We start from the raw sequence: 12,639 nt of genomic DNA, 5'->3' as shown, positions 1-12,639 counted from the left end.
AAGAGGGTGAAAATTTGGGTGCGTCTTATATACTGAATGTAGCCCCACCCATCCCCCATCCTTTGGCCTCTGCCTCCCAGCAATTTACCTCTTTGCAGCAAATGGGGAAAATGGGGTTTTCCAGAGAGTGCAATAGGCTATAGCAATCCCTGCAGCCTGAAACAACTGATGATCGGGAGGCCGCTTAAACTGAAAGTGAAACTTGCTGTTTGCTCCGGGAGGCAAATTCCTGGGAGGCAGAAACAGATTTTTTTTTCTTGTGCTAATCAGGCTGTTCGCTGCAAGAAGGTAAGTCAATAACTATAAATGGCTATAGAACGTTCAAATTATTAGACTTATTTTTAAAGACGGCTTTATTATTTTTCTAGACAGCTTAACCCAATGAAGAGAAGAAGCTTTTAAAAATAAAATACTTGATCTGAAGAGGCCCAGTGCTATTGTATCTTCTTTTAAATAGCAGAGAATAACTATATTTCCAGAAAGCACATCAATTTTAACAGCATTTATACAAGTATAGCCTGATATGTAACACTACAAACAGTGTATATTTGAGAAGTTTGAGAGAAGTTTGAGAAGTTTATTTATATGCTGCCCTTTTCCCTGGGGGGACTCAGGGCGGCTTACAACTCGAAAAAGGGGGGGGACGACAAACATTTAAAACGTAGGACAATACGTCATTAAAAACACAACATTCATACCATTCGGGTGGGTTACAGTCTTTAGCCCCAGGCCTGACGGGATAGCCAGATTTTGAGGGCTGTGCGGAAGGTCTGGAGGGTGGTGAGGGTGCGAATCTCCACGGGGAGATCGTTCCATAGGGTCGGAGCTGCCACCGAGAAGGCTCTCCTCCGCGTGGTTGCCAGTCGACATTGACCGGCAGATGGGACTCGGAGGAGGCCTAATCTATGGGATCTAATAGGTCGAGTGGAGGTGATTGGCAGTATTGTCGGTACTGTTTGCTGTTTGTTGCAAGGAGGCAAATTGCTGGGAGGCAGAGGCAGATTTTTTCCCCTTGTTTTCCTCCCCTGTTGTGTCTTATACTTCAGAGCGTCTTATATTCCAAAAAATACGGTAAGTAGTCCATAAAGTTGTAAACTTCTGGATTTGTGTCCTTCAAATGGTTCCAACTATATACTCTACAATATATCATCTTCCACTGCATGCCATCGAGTGGACTCAAGCCAAGCAAGGTCTTATAAATTGGATAGCTTTTAGGGAACTGCAAGAATATTTAAAATTTATGGGGATTTCTCTCCCCCCCCCCCAGTACAACCATCTCTGATGCTTTAAATCAAAGCAGAAGTAGATCCTGTCAGGTAAATGAATCTAGTGCACAGCTGGCTAGGAAAATATTCAGTTATCTTAAATCACCTGTCTACATTACGGCTGGCTTTTCAACAACGTTGCCAGTAATTAAAATGAGGTGCCCTTGACTTGCTATAAGAAAACACTGGCCTTATATGAGACACTTTTGCTTACAAACTAATTTAAATGCATCTTCCTCCCTCCCCCCCCCAAAAAAATGAGGGAGCTGAACTGGTTGTTATAGGTTAATTAATTAGCAGAATCACTCTCAGTCTAATGCATCTTGCAAGACAGTGGCTCTTGGCAAATCTATTAGTGTTGTGTTAAGTTTAGGGATGTCCCTTTGGTCGACTAATTAAGATTTTCTTAACTGATTAAACATGTGATTTGATTGATCTGAGGGGGGGCGGTGTCTATATTTTTAAAATGCCGAGCAGTGAATCAACAGCTCTACATAAATCGAAGCAGCAGTATGTTCATATAGATTTTACAAGTAATAAGGCTTATTAATATATTTAATAGTAACATGAGCCTTGGTGGCACAGTGGTTAGAGTGCAGTACTGCCGGCTACTTTTGCTGACTGCCGGCTGCCTGAAGTTCGAATCCCATCAGGCTCAAGGTTGACTTAGTCTTCCATCCTTCCGAGATGGGTAAAATGAGGACCCAGATTGTTGGGGGCAAGATGCTGACTCTGTAAACTGCTTAGTAAAGTGGTATATAAGACTAAGTGCTATTGCTATACAAAGTCCATAGTTTGATTCATTAAGCCAATAGATGGGAGCGGACTAAATCTCTTTATTGCCATCTAGTGGTGGCGCATATGTTTGAAGCTCAGATATGATGTTGACAATCACTAATATTATTTCATGTGAAAATCATACAGGTTGTCCTTGTTTAGTAGCCACAATTGGGACTGGCAACTCAGTTCTTAAGTGATGCGAGTAAGCAAAATAAAATCTTAATTGTGGTTATGATCTTTCACTTTTCCTTTGCTTTACTGATCTGCAAAGGTGAACACAAGGATTGGTAGTAAAAATTAATTTTCATCGCTGTCAAAAATGTAGAATGTCACTAAATGAGCCAGTCACTAAACAAGGACTATGCGCATCACTATTTTAACCAGACAACAGGGTCACTCAGTTTTCAGGTGGATTCCAGAACTGACTTTAGATCACAAAAATAACATTAATCGTTTTCTATTACCAAAGCTAGAGATTAATTTTATAACAGAACGTCCACCTTAAGAAAAAGGGGATGCTAAAATATGAGAGATATTATTCTCCCAACAGAGCAGATGGGAGGGAAGGAAGTTCCTGATCCAGAGGATGAAATATTTTGATTAATATTGGAAAGAATTTAGTGAGTTCAAAGTTACAACAGCACTGGGAAAAAAGGGACTTATAACCACTTTTTCACACTTATTTCACATTGCAGCAGCTGTGTGGCCACATGATCAAAATTCAGAGACTTGACAACTGGCATGTATTTATGGGATCATGGGATCCCCATTTACAGTCTTTCGGACAGGCAAAGCCAATGGGGAAATCAGATTCACTTAACAACCATGTTGCTAATTTAACATCAGCGGTGATTCACTTTAACAACTGTGTCAATACAGGTTGTGAAATGGGTCAAAACTCACTGAGCATCTGTCTTGCTTAGCATCTGAAATGTTGGATGTAAATCAGTGGTGGGTTTCAAAAAATTTTTAGAACCTCTTCTGTAGGTATCGCCTGCTTTGTGGGAGTGGCTTGTGACTGGGTGGGCATGGCCAATTTGTAAAATGTGGTGAAACTCACTGAATAACACTCTTGCTTAGCAACCAAAATGTTGGCTCAGAAACTCTGGCATTTGAAGCATGCAAGTCTTAAAGCTGTCAAGTTACAAGACCCTTGCACCCCTAACCCTTTAGGGAAAAAAAAACCAGAGGTGTTCAAACTTGACAGCTTTAAGACTTGTGGACTTTAATTCCCGGAATTCCTCCTCCAGTCATGTTGGCTCAGGAACTCTGGCATTGAAGAGAGCAAGTCTTAAAGCTGTCAAGTTATAAGACCCTTGCACCCCCAACCCTTTAGAAAAAAAACCCAAACTTGGGGGTTCAAACTTGACAGCTTTAAGACTTGTGGACTTCAACTCCCAGAATTCCTCCTCCAGTCATGTTGGCTCAGGAACTCTGGCATTGAAGAGAGCAAGTCTTAAAGCTGTCAAGTTACAAGACCCTTGCACCCCTAACCCTTTAGAAAAAAACCCAGGGTGTTGAAACTTTAAGACTTGTGGACTTCCAACTCTCAGAATTCCTCCTCTCACTCTTCATCTTGATGATGTGCAGACAGGTGGGGGGAGGGAGCTGGAACCGGTTCTAAACGGCACTGTAGATTTGTGGAAGAGGCTAGAACTGGCAGGAACCCACCCCTGGTGTAAATCAAGGACTATCCTGTACAATTCATGATGCAATGTGTCTCTCTTCCATATCTCTATCATGGGATGGGGAAGAAGCAGATTCCATTCACAATATCAAATTAGTTACAGGAATGCAGTGACTCAGAGACTAGAGCGCTGAGCTTGTCGATGAGAAAGGTCGGGATTTCAGCGGTTCGAATCCCTAGTGCCACATAACAGAGTGAGCTCCAGTTACTTGTCCCAGCTTCTGCCAACCTAGCAGTTCGAAAGCACATAAAAATGCTAGTATAAAAATAGGAACCACATTTGGTGGGACGGTAACAGCATTCTGTGCCCCTTCAGCGTTTAGTCATACTGGCCACATGACCACAGAGATGTCTTTGGACAGCGCTGGCTCTTTGGCTTTGAAACGGAGATGAGCACCGCCCCCTAAAATTGGGAATGACTAGCACATATGTGCGAGGGAAACCCTTACCTTTACAAAGCTTCCAAGTCTCATTACATTTTCCTTCCTCTCTCTTTTATCCCCAGGAGTATTAAGTGGGGAGTAGGTTTTAGACATTTTCATGAACCTCTTTCTTGGCCTGGACTCAAATCTTGTTTATTGGATTGTTGCCTTGGTAACGGATCTTCCCTCTGTCCTTCAAGCCCATCCTCTAGACTATACTCACTACAGGAAGGTCGATAATGCCAGCGTGATCACATTTGTGTGGTGGTATAATCAAATAAGTGTCACATTGCTTGACTTATAAACCCTTATAAACCTTTATTAGTAAGTTAATTGAGATTGGATCTCTTTGAAGTGCTCCAATCTCTTTGTCCCAAAACATTTGCATGGCAGACTTAGAGGCTCTTCATTTGATAAGCCTGTAACGAGATGCTCCATCTTCTAAATGTTTGTGTTGGGAGATATTCCTATTTCTTTCTCATCATTAGCATAATTTTCACCAAGGGTGTCAAACTCAAGGCCCGGGGGCCAGATGCGGCCCGTGGGGCGGTTAGATCTCGCCCACAGGGCTGGCCCTGGAAACAGCAAAGGACCAGCCCACGGTGCCTGTGCCAGCAAAAATGGAGCTCACAAGGACTCACTGCCAGCAGTTCGATTCTCACCGGCTCAAGGTTGACTCAGCCTTCCATCCTTCCAAAGTGGGTAAAATGGGGACCATCAAGAAATGGTTTCTTTGGGGGAGAAATAGAATTATGTTTGGACTGTGTCAACTTCCTAATTCTTTCGCCAGGCAGCAGCTACCGATATCACATTTGTCAGCAAATTACTAGCTACAGTATATAATATATTGATTTTTTCTTTTTCTTTTTGGTAGCTCCCTATTTTCGGCCCAAATGGCAAAATAATTGAATGGACCTAAAGTACAATCCATCTTTTTGGATGAAGAGGAAATGGCATTGGTTGACAAAGTCTTGATTTTATAAAAAAAAAGTTTCTTCTAAATATAAGATTGAAGACCGGAAAGTAACAGTCAACCAAAACTGTTTGTCTTTATGATTAAACTCCAATTCTCATTCTTTCCTCCCCAAAATCTGATTAAAGTCAGCCAGCTCGATCATCCATCCTTCATTTCTCCCTTCCCTTCTGACATTTCTAATTAGCCGATTGGAAAGAATTATTATGGAGCAGTGTCTGCAATATTATTCTGTTACGCGAAGATGGAAACGTAAGATGAGCCATTAATTTCCGAGCGTGCACATCAGTAGGGTAAATGTAGCAGCTTATCTCTGTTACATTTTATAAATTAAAATTCATTTGTTCAAGGTCATGGGGACGGGAGGCAGTCGGATAAAATTGTTGGGAAAATCCCCTGCGAAAATGGTCTCAAACCTTGTGCTGCAAATCAGGACAACTATATAGTTCAACTAAGGAAATGAAAGGAAAAGAAGGGAGGAGGGGGGGAGGGCAGGAGAGGAGCAGTGGTGGGTTTGTACCGGGTTTACTACCGGTTCGCTCGTGCAGACCCACAATGTTTCTGCCCATGCGCAGAAGCATCCGGACAGGTGGGTGGAGCCTCCCACTGCCGCTACTCTGGGTTCGGGTGAACCGGGCCGAACCAGGAGCAATCCACCTCTGGATAGGAGAGAGGAAGGGAGGGCAGGCCAGGAGAGGAGAGGGGAAGAGAGAAGAAGAGAGGGGAGGACAGAGGAGAGGAGGAATGGGACAGGGATGAGGGGAGGGAAGGAGTGGAGAGGAGAATAGAAGAAAGGGGAAATAGAGGAGGGCATAGGAGGGGAGGGATGGGGAGGGGAGGAAGGGAGAGTGGGAAGAGAGGGGAAGAGAGGGGAGGGCAGGGGAGGGCAAGGGAGAGGAGTAGGAGGGAAGGGAAAGGCAGGAGAGGAGGGGAGGGGAGAGCAGAAGTGAAGAGGAGAGAGAAAAGAAAGGGGAAAAGAGGGGAGAGCAAAGGAGGGTAAGGGAGAGGAGGGGGAGGGAAGGGAAGGGCAGGAAAAGAGATACACGTTGAAAAGGTTCAGTAGATTTATTACAGAGGGGAGTTAAAATCCAGTAAATCCATGTAAATCTTATCCAAACTATCTTTAGAAATCAGAAATTCAGAGCCTTGCTTCTCATATACTGTATATACTCAAGTATAAGCCTAGTTTTTCAGCCCACTTTTTGAGCTGAAAAAAGCCGCCTCGGCTTATACTCGAGTCAGTGAAAAATTTGCCCGAAATGGAGGAGAAAAAGGGGCGGGGTCATGCCGCTGGGTGACGCTTGTGAATGGCCCAGCGCCCCTGAGTTTCCCCTCCCTCTGTGTCAGTTTGCCGCGCAGCGTGCACCGCACCATCCCCCCTCCTCACGTTCTAATGTAATGCAGGGCTATCTTACGATTCCCCTTCCTCCCCCTCCTGCCGCTCTGCAACGATGTCCCACCTCCTCCTTGTTATGGCAAGCAGCCACATAGCGATGTCCCACCTCCTCTGGTACAGTGATCCAATGATAGGAATCACTGTGCCGTGTGTCATAGGAGGCGGGACATCATCATCACAGCGGAACATCAGCATCATGAGGTGAGTGAAGTATTTCATTGAATACACCGGTATTGTGTGATAATAATTTGTTATGCAGAGCAAATTTTTACAATGGCTACTGTATATTTAATGGGCATAGGCAGGCTGTATATGTTATTCAATGGGCAATGGCATTATTGGTATCTATTTTTATTTTTGAAATTTATCGGTAGCTGCTGCATTTCCCACCCTAGGCTTATACTCGAGTCAATAACTTTTCCAGTTTTTTGTGGTAAAATTAGGTGCCTCGGCTTATATTCGGGTCGGCCTATACTCGAGTATATACGGTAACTTCACGTTTCCGGTGCCTGATATTTCAAATATTTATATACCATCTGCCTGATATTTATTTGCAAGGTCACTCCCATTAAAGGACTAAAACAGAGATGGCTTCAACAAACAATAAATTCATAATACAAAGCCCCAGTCAATGACATTTGTGATACATTTTTAAATGTTCAGGTTGTTTCCCCATTTTTTTTGTTTTCTTATTATTAAATTCCTCACCTCTTTGTTCAGGCAGAACTGCTGACAAGCGATGTGGGATCTTAGCCGAAATTTTCAGACTTGTACGTATCAAATAATACCTAAAAAGGAGGTTTGGAACAAAGAAGATGGTTAGAAATTAGTGGCTAGTGAGAGTAAATAAAAAGTCCGAATTCATTGCGGCAAAGCTGCCGACAACTCATATGAAATTTTATGAAAAAGATTTGGGGTGCTGCTACATCCCCCCCCTCCAAAATTGTTAACACTTATTAATAAATTTCTGTTTAGAGACGGTTATAAAGGTAAATCTCTCTTGGTCCTGTGGAGAGGAGAGGTGAGAAAAATAGTAAATAATATTTAGCTGACTACGATAACAATAAAGAAATGTTAATGGGCAATATTTAAAGATATATACAGGTGTGTTGTACTGGTAAAAGTAAAACAGATGGAAGTGTTAATTTGTGAGGTTGTGTGGGGGAAAGGAGAGGGAATGTTAGATATTCTTTTAATCGACTTTCTTTTAGAATATGGTATAAAGATGTAAAGTTATGGCAGATTCATTGAGACTGGAAAAAAAATGCCAGTAGGTGGTTGTGTCCTTAAAACCCTAATTAAATGAAAATTGTGGTATAGTGATAGTAAAATATATAAATTCTATAATGTACAACTCAAACTGAATGAAATATATGTACTGATTGTGGAAGAAACGGATGAAATATACCTGTAATCAATGGATACGTTTTCTACAAGATGTAATGAAAGATGATTTTTTCTTTTATCTATCTATCTATCTATCTATCTATCTATCTATCTATCTATCTATCTATCTATCTATCATCATCATCATCATCATCATCATCATCATCATCATCTACCTATGATTCTGTCTGTCTGTCTGTCTGTCTGTCTGTCTGGCTGGCTGGCTATCTATCTATCTATCTATCTATCTATCTATCTATCTATCTATCATCATCATCATCATCATCATCATCATCTACCTATGATTCTGTCTGTCTGTCTGTCTCTTTGTCTGTCTGTCTGTCTGTGTCTGTCTGTCTATCTATCTATCTATCTATCTATCTATCTATCTATCTATCTATCTATCTATCTATCTATAATTACCTATGATTCTGTCTGTCTGTCTGTCTGTCTGTCTGTCTGTCTGTCTATCTATCTATCTATCTATCTATCTATCTATCTATCTATCTATCTATCTATCTTTTTCCTGAAAACGTTGATTTTTAAGCATGAAACCTATAACAGTAATAGTAGCAGATCAAATGGTTATTTGGAAAAAGGAGGAGTGGATTTCCTTTGTCCACCCTTCTCTATGCATATTTAATCCATAAATGTAATGGCTGGGGAAAAAAATGAATTATCTACTCCAATGATTTTTTAAACTTTCTCATTTCAGGAGATCAGAGCATCCCAAACTCCCTGGAGGATCAAGGACCCGAAACCAACATCCCTTAATATATCACCTGGAATCTTCTTTTCCCTAAGAAGAAGAGATGGCTGATGAAAACGCAGGCTGAATTTATGCTGCGAATGCAGAAGAATTTACGGCCCATGTTACGAGCGATGTGATGTTTCAATGTAAAACCAGAGTAGAACGTAGCGCACACCGCCAGGGGAAGATATTTTGGTGCATCCCCCAAAGGACTCTGCTGCGGACCAACATATGTTGCTAGTTGTTACATTGGACATGCTGACTAATCTCTTCCCAAGTTGTAAATGTAAAAAAATAAAATAATCATCTGGCAATTGTAGTTAGGAGAAAGAGTAGAGGCAACAAGATTCTCAAGAGAATCAGAGGAACATTACTGCTAAAGTGTGTGGGTGTGCGGTAAGGAATGACCACAACCAGCTTCAAAGCCCATGAGGCAGCCATTTTAACACAACACCCATAAGAATAACGGAAGGGACCTTGGAGGTCTTCTAGTCCAACCCCCTGCTCAAGCAGGAAACCCTATTCCATTTCAGACAAATGATTGTCCAATCTCTTCTCAAAAGTCTCCCGTGTTGGAGCACCTATAACTTCTGGAGAGAAAGTCATTCCCCTGATTAACTGTTCTAACACTCAGGCCTTGGTTCTGGGTTGGACCTCTCCTTTTTAGTTATACACTTTTTTATTTTATTTTTCATTTTCATAATATATAACAGGGGTGGGTTCCTGCCAGCTCTAACCTATAGAAGAGGTTCCACAAATCTACAGTGCCATTTAGAACCGGTTCCAGCTCCCTCCCCTCCGCCTGTCCGCACATCATCAAGATGAAGAGCAAGAGGAGGAATTCTGGGAGTTGAAGTCCACAAGTCTTAAAGCTCTCAAGTTTGAACACCCCTGGGTTTTTTTCCTAAAGGTTAAGGGTGCAAGGGTCTTGTAACTTGACAGCTTTAAGACTTGCGTGCTTCAAATGCCAGAGTTTCTGAGCCAACATTTTGGTTGCTAAGCAAGAGCATTGTTAAGTGAGTTTCACTTCACCGCATTTTACAAGTTGGCCATGCCCACCCAGTGACATGGCCAGCAAGCCACTCCCACCTGATCACATGGCTGGCAAACCACTCCCACAAAGCAGGCCACACCTACAGAAGAGGTTCTAAAAAAAATTTAAACTCACCACTGATATATAACCACATGTATACTATTACATAGCCAACATCATATTACATTATTAAATGTTTACCTTGATTCATCTTACCATCAACTCCCAAAAACAATTATTGGCTCTTCTGCTCTCCATACACCATTTTTGTATCTGATCCATCACTTTCTTCTCCCTCTCTCCTCCTCCTCCTCCCTACCTCCTTTCTTCCCCCTGTCATCCTTCTCTTCTCCACTTCCCCTTCCTCTCTCCTTCTCCTCTCTCCCCTTTCCACTTGTCATTTCTCTCCTCCTCTTCCCACCCTTGCCCTGATTCTATCTTCCAGTCCCCTAATCATCTTTGTTGCTCTTCTCTGCACACTTTCTAGAGTCTCCACATCTTTTCTACCTTGTGGTGACCAAAACTGAATGCAGTATTCCAAGTGTGGCCTCACCAAGGCATTATAAAGTGGTATTAATACTTCAGGTGATCTTGATTCTATCCCTCTGTTGATGCAGCCTAGAACTGTGTTGGCTTTTTTGGCAGCTGCTACACATGGCTGGCTCATATTTAAGCGGTTGTCCACTAGGACTCCAAGATCCCTCTCACAGTTACTACTATTGAGCAAGGTACCACCTATTCTATACCTGTGCATTTGGTTTTTCTAGCCTAAATGTAGAACCTTATATTTTTCACCCTTAATTTAATTTTGTTAAGCGTCTCTCAGGTTGACAAATGTGCCTATTAGTCCAAAACCTAGCCAAAACCTTGACAAAAACAAATTCAAAGCATCGAAATATGATTTTTCATTTTTTTCCATAGATCAGAAAGATGGAACCTCATTTCCTCAATACTTTTAAGAGGAAGCCCTTCAAACAAAATAGAGACTGTTTGATGTAGTGATTAAGGCATAAGGCTAGAAACTAGGAAAAAGTGAATTTTAGTCCTGCCTTAGGCAGAAAGGCAGTTAGAATATAGAAAATAGAATAACAGAGTTGGAAGGGACCTTGGAGGTCTTCAACCCCCTGGTCAGGCAGGAAACCCTACACCATTTCAGACAAATGGTTATCCAATCTCTTCTTAAAAATTTCCAGTGTTGGAGCATTTACAACTTCTGGAGGCAAGTTGTTCCACTGATTAATTGTTCTGTCAGGAAATTTCTCCTCCGTTCTAAGTTGTTTCTCTCCTTGATTAGTTTCCACTCTTTGCTTTTTGTCCTATCCTCAGGTGCTTTGGTGAATAGCTTGACTCCCTCTTCTTTGTGGCAACCCCTGAGATATTGGAACATTGCTATCATGTCTCCCCTAGTCCTTAATTTCATTAAACTAGACATATCCAGTTCCTGCAACCGATCTTCATATGTTTTAGCCTCCAGTCCCCTAATCATCTTTGTTGCTCTTCTCTGCACTCTTTCGAGAGTCTCCACATCTTTTCTACATCGTGGTGACCAAAACTGAATGCAGGATTCCAAGTGTGGCCTTACCAAGGCCTTATAAAGTGGCATTAACACTTCACATGATCTTGATTCTATCCCTTTGTTTATGCAGCCTAGAACTGTGTTGGCTTTTTGGCAGCTGCTGCACACTGGTCCAATTTGTGATCTTGGGCCAGTCCCAATCTCAACCTTAGGAAGAAAAAGGGAAATTACTTCTGAATTCTTGCCAAGGCAATTGCAGATATCTGTCAGGCTATTACTGGGTGTCTACATTGACTCAAAGATACAAAACAAAATAAAACACAAAATGAAGCAAACTGAGGCTGGAAAGCACTGCGGAAGGAACTATGGTAGCTGTTTAATGAGGTTCATTAAGGACAAGTGATTATGTCACCGGAATAAATTGCTTGAGGAAATCAAGTACTGTATTTTTCAGACTATAAGAGGCACCAAGATTCCAAAGAGGTAAGTAAGAAAAAAAGTTTTTGCCTTCCCTCAGCCCCCAGCACCCCTCTGAGGGCATCAGCAGGGCTGGGGCAAGGCAAAAATGCCCCCATTTTTGTGGAAAATGGCCCATTTTTCACCCTTTTTTGCAAAAATGGGGGCATACAACCAAAAATGGCTGTATTCGATGTATAAGACGCAGCAGAATTTCCACGCTCTTTTAGGAGGGGCGGGGGACTATTTTTATAGTCCAAAAATATGGTATATAGAGAGTCTACATTTAGCAATGAATTACATGTGAAATCATACATTAAAATGCATCATGTTCGATGTATTCTTAAAAAGTGAATTTGGATGGATGGATGGATTTATGGATTTACATGCAGGCATTGACCATCGTCAAAATAACTCACCATATCAAAACATAACAACTTGAAAATAGAATGCAAACAAACAGAATGTACACAACATGTGCAGAGATTAATAAAATGAGACCCCCATCTTTCAGGGGTTGCCACAAAGAAGAGGGAGTCAAGCTATTCTCCAAGGCACCTGAGGGTAGGACAAGAAGCAATGGGTGGAAACTAATCAAGGAGAGAAGCAACTAGAACTAAGGAGAAATTTCCTGACAGTTAGAACAATTAATCAGTGGAACAACTTGCCTCCAGAAGTTGTGAATGCCCCAACACTGGAAGTCTTTAAGAAGGACAGATGTTAGATGTCCTATTAATTGACCTTTTTCTTAGAATATGTTATAAAGATATAAGATATGGCAAATTGATTGAGACTGGGGGAAGAAAAAAAATGCCTGTGTTCTTGAAATCTTAATTAAATGAAAATGATGGTATGTAAAATAGTAAAATATATAAATGTTAACATATACAATTTAAACTGAATGGAATCTATGTGATTGTGGAAGGAACACACAAAATGTACTTGTGACCAATGGATACGCTTTCTACAAGATG

General features: G+C 41.5%; 1 protein-coding gene across 1 annotated transcript in view; it reads right to left on the bottom strand.

Annotated features, from left to right (window-relative positions):
• FAM135B (family with sequence similarity 135 member B) overlaps positions 1–12,639 on the bottom strand; it is a 146,370-nt gene that overhangs the window by 72,679 nt on the left and 61,052 nt on the right. The window contains exon 3 of the mRNA XM_087706658.1: positions 7,232–7,311. Within this exon, the coding sequence (XP_087562784.1) occupies positions 7,232–7,311 (80 nt within the window). The remainder of the gene's footprint in view (positions 1–7,231; positions 7,312–12,639) is intronic.

The sequence above is a fragment of the Thamnophis sirtalis genome, unplaced genomic scaffold (genome assembly GCF_051295495.1).
Source record: "Thamnophis sirtalis isolate CommonGarterSnake01/CBP01778 unplaced genomic scaffold, rThaSir2_p1.2 scaffold_2, whole genome shotgun sequence".
Classification (NCBI taxonomy): Eukaryota; Metazoa; Chordata; class Lepidosauria; order Squamata; family Natricidae; genus Thamnophis; species Thamnophis sirtalis.
Note: the sequence above shows the minus strand (reverse complement) of the source record. Positions and strands in the feature narration are given on the sequence as shown.